At 48.6% G+C, this 9,086-nt stretch overlaps 1 protein-coding gene across 1 annotated transcript in view; it reads left to right on the top strand.

Moving 5' to 3' along the window:
• LOC112117571 (heparan sulfate glucosamine 3-O-sulfotransferase 4) overlaps positions 1 to 9,086 on the top strand; it is a 114,389-nt gene that overhangs the window by 5,054 nt on the left and 100,249 nt on the right. Inside the window, exon 2 of the mRNA XM_026650751.1 lies at positions 35 to 421. Coding sequence (XP_026506536.1) covers positions 35 to 421 — 387 coding nt within the window. The remainder of the gene's footprint in view (positions 1 to 34; positions 422 to 9,086) is intronic.

Below are 9,086 nucleotides of genomic sequence, written 5' to 3'. Positions count from 1 at the left end.
CCCCCGCCGGCCTGCGCGGCTCCCCGGCTCCCAGCGCCCCGCGCTCCCCCGCCGGCCTGCGCGGCTCCCCGGCCACCCCCGCGCCCCCCACTCGGGCCAGCAACGCCAGCCGCCCGGGGGTGTCGGCGGCCGCCTGGCTGCGGACCGCGCTGGCCCCCGGCGAGGTGATCGCGGCGCAGAGCGGCGCCTTCGAGAGGGACCCGCAGGAATCCAGCACCACGGACGAGGAGCTGAGCCGGGCGGGCAGCACCACGCCGGACTACGGCGAGAAGCGGCTGCCGCAAGCCCTGATCATCGGCGTGAAGAAGGGGGGCACCCGGGCGCTCCTGGAGGCCATCCGGGCGCACCCCGACGTGCGCGCCGTGGGGGTCGAGCCCCACTTCTTCGACAGGAACTACGAGAAGGGGCTGGAGTGGTACAGGTGAGCGCCGGGCCGGGCCGGGCCGGGCGGGGCGGACGGGGCAGAGACACCTGCCCGGGGCGCGGGGCCAACAGCGGGCAGTCTGCGCCCCCCCAGCGGGAAGGAGCCGGGCCTGTGGCCGGCGGGGAGCGCTCCTGCCTGGAAGGGCTGGGCCCGGGCTCTCCCTGGCCTCTTTGGAGAGAGCCCCCGGGCAGGTTGGCTCCACTGCGCTGCCTGTAGCCCTCCCCCTGGGACCCTCTCCGGCTCCTTCCCGCTCCCATAAGGCACCATCGGCTCCGCCCTGGGAGCAGGTGGCAAATCCCCTTCGCCCCATGCCACCCCCTGGAGGCTCTGGCCTCATGCCCCTGGGGGGTCGGGCTGTGCCTTGGGGCCCGAGGCAGCGCTTGGCTGCTGTGCTGGGTACCAGGGGCTGTAGCTGTGGGAGGCAGCCCCAGCCCAGCCCTCAGGGACAGATCCTGGGGCGGGGGTATTCGTAACGACTGTGCCCAGGGCTGAGGAGAAGAGAGTGTGAGTGTGAGTGGCTTGACTTGCCATTGCCTTGCTTTTGTGGGTTTGTGTCCGGTGTGTGTGTGTGTGTGGCTCACCCTGCAGGTTTCTGTGTATTTAAAATCTAACTTCCCCCCCTCTGTGCAGAAGTTCTCACATTGAGTCTATTGCTTACTTATTTATTGCCAACAGCGGGCTCAAGTCTGCCCATCTCCTACCTGGCAGCTTACCTGAGCAAGGTACTGTCTCCAGGATCTGTGTGAATCCCAGCCATGCCCTCCCCTCCCCTTTCAGCTGCAGGCACCTTGGGATTGCTTAACCACATCCAAACAATATAGAGGGGACAGAGCAGCTAGTGCCTGGCCTGGAGGCAAATTGTGCAAGAACAGATTTAAATGCAGGTCAAATAAATGTATAATTAATGTTACTGGCTATTATACTATTTAAAATCCAGGGTTCTGATGGAGATGCCAGAAATAGCTAAAAAATGCATTTTATGCAGCACCCGGTACACAGAAGATTTGAACAGATTGCGCCGGGTGGCTGCACTTGCACTATACAAATCTAGACTGTTCAGTAGTGAATAATTACAGAAATAAACAAGCCTGCAAGCCCAGGTGATAGCTGCAGGTTTAAAGTGACAATAAATAAACCAGGATTCTTTCTTCATACAAGCCACAGCATCCTGAATTTCCTTCCCAAACGGAGATTTATTCCTTTTATGCAACAAGTTCCATCGGCTAGAAGTTCTTGAATTGATGAGACTGAGCTCTGTGTATGAATTACCCTTGGTATTCCCGTTTGATCTAACGCATTTAAAACTTTTAACGTAGACGCCTTTTAACCTGTTCCAATAGATGAAAACAGGATGAATTCATCAGTCGGTTTCTTTGCCGTTTCAACATATCAAACTAATTGTGATGTTCACTGTTCTAAAATATTTATCGCAAAACTTGAAAATACAAATCATTAATTTAACTTGAAAATGATTGATGATGTTATTTTTTAGTTTCTGGCAGCACCCGCACTGTGCTTGTTGCTTTCCAAATAGGAAATAATCATGATTAAAACATTGAGGTCCTGGCTTTTTATTTCACTCATTAGGGTAGTTGGCTAAACAGCTGGAAAGAATGAGGAACATTTTCAGTTTCAGAGGCAAAAAGTTAACAACTGTTTGAATTAGCTGGGGTTGTTTTTTTTTTAATAAAAATAAAGTGTGAGGTTTTCATGTCAACACTAACTTAGATGTGATCATCTTCAGGCAGGTTTCCGCAGAAATTTTGGAAGCAAAGTGTGTGCAATAACACTTATTTGCTTGGCTTTATTATGATGCCCAGTGATTCTCTGAGGAACTCCAGTGAAGTGGAGACCAGCAATCAGAGAGTACTTGTATGAGAGCTTGTTTGTTATGTGCTGTCAAAGGCTGTGTGTGTTGCATCAACATCTGGACATGAGGAGGACTGTGCACACTTTATTTCAAACAGCCAACATCATATTTTACCTAATTGTCACCCAGGAAAGCTTTTCTTTAAAGACCAAGTTTAGAAACTTGATGAAAGAAGCTAAAGATAGGGGTGTAGAGAGGTTTGGTTTTGTTCAAAATAGGCGGAAGAAGATCAAGCATTGAATATGACAAGCAGCTGTGTTTTCATCTTGAAAGTAAAGCTGGGAGAAAAGGGCCGGGGAGTGAGCATAGCTTTCCCTTGGAGCGAAAGGCACAAACAGGTATGCATCTGCAGAACAGTATTCGGATCTTTTTGTCATTCTTGTAGCTATGTGGTGTTGCTCTCATAGGTTTATTTAAGCTCATTTTTAGTGCTGGTGAATGGTGTTGGACTCAACAGCTGGGGGCACTAGGGTGACCAGACAGCAAGTGTGAAAAATCGGGACAGGGGGTGGGGGGTAATAGGAGCCTATATAAGAAAAAGTCCCAAAAATCGGGACTGTCCCTATAAAACAGGGACATCTAGGCACCCTAGTGCGCACTGAAATCTGCTGGTTACCCTACCAGCAGCCACAGTGAGCAGATCTTCGTCTCAATCCTGAGCTGGAATTGCCAGATTGGAAGACAGCAAGGAGACACTTACAGTAGCTGTCCTTAGTGCCTCAGAGTAAGCCATAACTCCCCATTTCTGACACCTGAAGGGGATTTCTTCCTGACCCTAGCTGATGGTTAGCTTATGTCCTGCATCATGAAGGTTGAGAGTCTTTGCAATTGTATCCTAGCTAGAGAAATTGCAGATGTTATTTATATTCACATAAATGTCTGTTTTTAACCTTATTGAATTACTTGCATTAATGTCTTCTGGCAGTGAGTTCCACGGGATACGTACACGTTTTGTAACATGTGGCTTCCTTTTGTCCATTTTAAAACTGTTGCCTTTTAATACTATCAAATTATTATTTTCTAGTGTCATGGGGTGGAAAATGGGGCCACTTGACTGGCCTTCTCTGCATCATTCATTGTTGAAAGTATGTTCTGGTGATTACTGTACTGTCCTAGGAAACAGTAACTTTATGTTCTACTCCAAACTCTGCCGACATGGCCTAGAGCCAGTTCCCTTTTAACTTCCCCATACCTCAGCTTCCTAATCTGTAAAATGGGGATAATAATACTTAGCTATTTCTTTTGGATGTGTATCTTGCTACAGTTGGTCATGCCTTTGTCTCCTTGAGTTTGACTGCTGTAATACACTCTACATGAGATTATATCTTATGACGATCCAGAAGCTGAAGTTAGTGCAAAATACACTTTATGTAGGGAATCGGTTACACCGGTTCTCTAGAGTCTGCTGTTTTCTGTAATGTTTAGGAAAAGCTATGTGAATGGGTGATCTGTGCTGATTGTGATAGTTCGAAAGCCAGGGTTACAGTTTATGTGGAAATTATAGAATTGAAATCTTCCTACGTGTCTACTGATATATTATGTTTAAGGTGGAGTTAAGGCTGCATGGGGTTGTTCAGGGTTAAGGTGTCCGATTTGCTTTTGGAATCATAATTTGTGATTCCATACACTTGTTAGTGTTGGGTTGTTTGAGGGATTTGTTCAGTGGTACATCTTCCCTTCAATTCCATTTATAGCCTTCAGTGTAAGTTAACTGTTGCTGAATTTCCTAGATTTTCTTTTTTCTAAATGTATGTATGTATTTTGAATGTTATTAAAAGTTGTATTTAAGGGTTTGTGGGAAGCATTATCTATTTTTAGCCTCTCTTTTTCTTAACAATCCAGTGATATTTCTTTCTGGCATATATGTCTTTTGCATGTTCTCAGTTTCACCTCTTTCTTTTATCGGAGACATTGGTACTTAACAGTAGATATTATCCTTCATGATAAAGAGAACTAACTGCATCCCTTCTACAATGCCAAAATGATTTGCTCCACAGTGAATCATTGTGAGGTTTGTCAAAGGTCATGAGGTCTTCATTTCCATCAAAGTGGAAATTAACTGATGCCTCTTCGTTCCTTCCTTACCCTTCTAGATCACATGATCTTTCTATAATCCTAAATATGAATTGCCATGGATTTTTAGTCAGTACTCGGTGCTTTTATAATCCAAGACTTTCCCACAGTCAACACAGGGGAATGTCTTTCACTGCAGAATTAACTTGGGTGTCCAGCACTCGGGGCTGAGTACGGGGGTTGGCCTAGTCAGGGTGTGAGCTGCCACACTGCAAATCCGGACTCGACTGCGTCCACACAGTTGCTGTGCTCATCCATGTTAGCACTGGAACTTCTGGGGGCTCGTAGTGCTGCAGCATGATGTGATGCTCTGTGATTCTTTCCCAGTGAATTGTGGGAGAACTTGTCTGTCCTTCTGGGCACACGGGGGAATTGTGAGAAGGCATCGGAGGACTGTCAGCACTTGAGTGGTTTAACCTGAATCCTCACTGCAAAGTGGGCAGGTTGCCAGCCCAAAGGTAAGCCAGGTTCATGCGTTAGCCTAGACCCCAGGACGGGCCAGTTAGCTCGGGTAAAGCCGAGGCGTGGGTGTGAATGAGAGCCAGAATAAGGCCAACCCCACCTAATCGCCTGGTTTAACTCTGCAGCGAGGATGGACCCACAGTCATTTCTGGAGCTGGGATACACCTGTCATCTTGCAGTGTTAGATGCCAGAACTTGTATTCTTTAAACATTTGTCATCTACTATGAAACCCTTTGGCAAAACCCCGCATACTCCAGAAGACGCTGGACCTGGATTCTATGGCAAAGTCTCCGAAATCTCTGGCACTCTGTTGCAGCTTCATTTAAATTGAAAAGCGGAAGTGTTTCTCGATGAAATACTAGCTGAATGATACAGTTAGCACACTAGCCCCTGTGCTGCTCATTTAGAGGTTAATGTAGAAACAGCATCAAATAAAATGATTTGATCGGCTTTCAGCATGCGGCACCTGCAGCCTGTTCCTGCATTGTAGGACTTGTCCCGTGGAAGCAGGTTTGGGGACTTGGGCTGAGGGCATGTGGGGCATTGGCACTGTCTGGGACAGGGGCGGCTCTATGGTTTTTGCCGCTCCAAGCACGGCAGTCAGGCGACTTTCGGCGGCGTGCCTGCGGGAGGTCTGCCGGTGCCATGCCTTCAGCGTCCCCGCCGCCGAATTGCCGCCGAATCCACGGGACTGGCGGTCCTCCCGCAGGCATGCCGCCGAAGGCAGCCTGACTGCCACCCTCACAGCGACCGGCAGGCGGCCCCCGCGGCTTGCTGCCTCAGGCATGCGCTTGCTGCGCTGGTGCCTGGAGCCGCCCCTGGTCTGGGAGTGCATTAAGTACATTAGCGAGGTGTGATCAGCAGAGAAATAGTTAATCATGCTGGCATTTAAATTGTCAACTTTAGGTATCACAGTAACTCAGTTCATGGATCTCAGAGCTATTGTTTCAGCTGCTTGGAGGTTCAGGAAGCTTCACGCTTTCAAGGTTATCTTGGCATCTGAAAAGGCTAGAAACATTTTTAAATGAAAGTTTAGAGTCTGTAGCATCCATTTGATAACAAATGCACCATTTGTAACAAAATATGACACGCCTCATAACGTAAATACAGCATTTATGACTAACAGTGTTAAATCCAATATTTTCACATTAATAACCAGGGCATGTATCCTGTGTCTTAGATTTTCAAATAATCTATAAATCAGTGAATTTTCAGATCTCAAACTTCAGGAATTAATTTGCTAGAGGGATCCAAAAAAAGGTTAGACTCATAAAAATCAAAATGGAGACATTTTAAAATGATTATAACTAACAGATTTACTGGTAAATTCTCAGAAAATTCATTCGGTACTGTTAAGAGTAAGTGCTGTAAGTATGGGGAGGATATGATAAATTTATATTCTTCATTCATAATGAAGACCTTTCATCCTTTTAGTGAAACTCTCAATGCAACTTTAAATAAGGAACTGCTATGGTGTCTTCATAATTATAACCTTGCTTTTACTTCATGGCTCATTCCCTCTTACGCCTCAATCCTTTAGGCTTAACTTTTCGCACGTGAACCAATGGGCCTACGTGCCTGGGGAAGGTGAAATGCATGTTCCTTGTCTGTCTTGTCTTTCTAGGCTGTCAAATTGTTCGGCTAGGGCCTGTCTAATTTAGTTGTAACATGCCCAGCACAATAAAGCCCCCAGATGCTACAGTCATATAAATAATTAATAACACCAATAAATCGGGGGTCCTCGTCCTGAATAATACAAGAAGCTGCTTCAGGAAATATCTGTTTCCGAACCAGTTGGTCCAAGAAGCAATTGCACTGGGATTGAGAAACTGATTCTTTAAACCACACCCCTGTGGCCACTACACTAGTGCAGGAATAAACAACGGGTGGACCATGGCCAAATCCGGACCACCAGACCCTTTTGAACGGACCGTGAAATCTTTTTATTTACTGATTATTATCATTATTGTGATTGCAGTGTGAAAAGAAGTTGCTCTGGAGTGTGGACCTTAACTATACCTTGACCAAGGAATTTGGATCTTGACAAAAGAATGGATTACCCCTGCACTAGTGCATCTTTGGGTAGCGACTGTCGTGCACTATTGTCGTTTGGGCAGGTTTTGAGGCCTCCGTGCTGTTGCTACCATTCTGTGTTCCCCATCCCTGGCTGTGTTGATCGAGAAGCCAGTGGGTCTGTGCTTCACACTCGTACAGTGTTTGTACTCCTGTGACCTGCGATTTGTATCCACGCAGATCGAACAGCATGAATTACCTTTCAGGTAGATTGGTTTCCATGGCCATGCGTCCCTTGGGCCTCTCTGCTCAGACTGCCAGCAGGGGAAGTGAGAGGAGGGTAGGGGCAAGGAAGGCTAAGACCCTGGACTGAGACCTTGGACTCATTTCACATTGGGCCCCGAACAGCCATCAGATAGCAATAGCCTTTGGTCACCTCAGTGTTAATCCAGTGCTGTTTGAATCTCACTGTTGTGCTGCTGTGTAATATTTATACCCCTCTATTCCATGTCATAACATTCAGAAAATAAAACCACCTCCACTAGGGCTGACATTCAGTGCTGAGGGGCACTATAGGGTGGATAGATAGATGGGGCTTTTCTTCTAATGATGTGAGAGACGGCTGGTACTTTGTAACTACTGTATTTCTCTGTAAAAGGCCTTTCCAGTGTATACCGTATCCTCAGCACTTCTGATCGTTTAGGGAAGGGGTATTGATTTTTCCAGGTCCTGCTGTGAGTTGGCTTTTGCTGAAATGCAGTGACTCAGCTGCCCCACCTTACACTGTATTGGGATTACCCTGGGCTATGAATTTTAAATTATACACACACGTACCCCATTGTAACATTGGTAATTTCAAGACTATCACCTCTCATTTCTCCTTAAACATTTAGGACCTGATTTTCCGTGGTAGCCTCTAATTTTGAGGCACAATTTTGCACCTGCAAATAATTCTGGGATAATATCAGTGCTGTTTCTCACGGGGGGGAAAGAATGAGCCTACTGTTATTTCAGATGCATATTTCTCTTGTGCATTCCTGTGCAAGGCAGAGATGCATGTATACGTATACACCCCACTTAGTTCTGTAGCCAGTTCTCATGAAAATTGACGGAAGGACTGCAATAGACTTCAATGCTCTTTTGATCAGGCCTGTACTGTGCATGCCAAGGGCCAGACTCTGCCCTTGGCAAGGTGCCTGGAATTCCCTATTCTTGCCCTGCTGAGAGGTTGGGGGTGGGAGTGAGTAAAGGTCTCTCATAGGCTACGTTAGCCTCTTCAGCTGGGGGCTGGATCTGCTCCCAAACCAAGAGCTACTAGGTGACTCTACCCCGGTGCAGACAGGTCTGGCCCAGGTCTTAGGCCAGGAGAGCTACATTTCCCAAAGATGGTACCTGGCTTCTCTTAGCCTTTCTGTTTTGTTTCAGGTAGAGGGATGTAGGGAGACATCAGTTTTCGCTGCAATGTCATATGGCCTAATGGCCACAGAGCAGCACCTAGCGCTCAGCATCCCCACGCCGGCCACAGACACTGAGCTCAGCCCTGCGCAGCAAAGGGGAGCGTGCTCGCAGGGCAAGGGGCAGCGTGCTCGCAGGGCAAGGGGAGCGTACGTAGAGCAAAGGGCAGCGTGCTCGCAGGGCAAGGAGAGCGTACGTGAGAGCAAGGGGAGCGTGCGTGAGGGCAAGCGGAGCGTGCGTAGAGCAAGGGGCAGCGTGCTCGCAGGGCAAGGGGAGCGTACGTAGAGCAAAGGGGAGCGTGCTCACAGGGCAAGGGGCAGCGTGCTCGCAGGGCAAGGGGCAGCGTGCTCGCAGGGCAAGGGGAGTGTACGTAGAGCAAAGGGGAGCGTGCGTAGAGCAAGGGGCAGCGTGCTCGCAGGGCAAGGGGAGCGTACGTAGAGCAAAGGGCAGCGTGCTCACAGGGCAAGGGGCAGCGTGTGTAGAGCAAGGGGCAGCGTGCTCGCAGGGCAAGGGGCAGCATGCTCGCAGGGCAAGGAGAGCGTGCGTGAGGGCAAGGGGAGTGTACGTAGAGCAAAGGGGAGCGTGCGTAGAGCAAGGGGCAGCGTGCTCGCAGGGCAAGCGATGCGGGAACACCCATTCCTGCTGGAAGGCCAGCGCTAGCGCCAAGCTGCTCCCTGCCCCCTTTTAGATTTATTGTTTGTTTGCTGCTGAAAGGGCCTCGGGGGGCCCCAGTGCACAGAGACCCTCCCGGCCTCCTAAGAGGAACCAGACCTCAGTGAGCTCAGAGC

The sequence above is a fragment of the Terrapene carolina genome, unplaced genomic scaffold, assembly GCF_002925995.2.
Source record: "Terrapene carolina triunguis isolate 2854851 unplaced genomic scaffold, T_m_triunguis-2.0 Scaffold93, whole genome shotgun sequence".
NCBI classification, from domain to species: domain Eukaryota; kingdom Metazoa; phylum Chordata; order Testudines; family Emydidae; genus Terrapene; species Terrapene triunguis.
The sequence above is the reverse complement of the archived record's forward strand: the minus strand, read 5'-3'. Positions and strand labels throughout refer to the sequence as shown.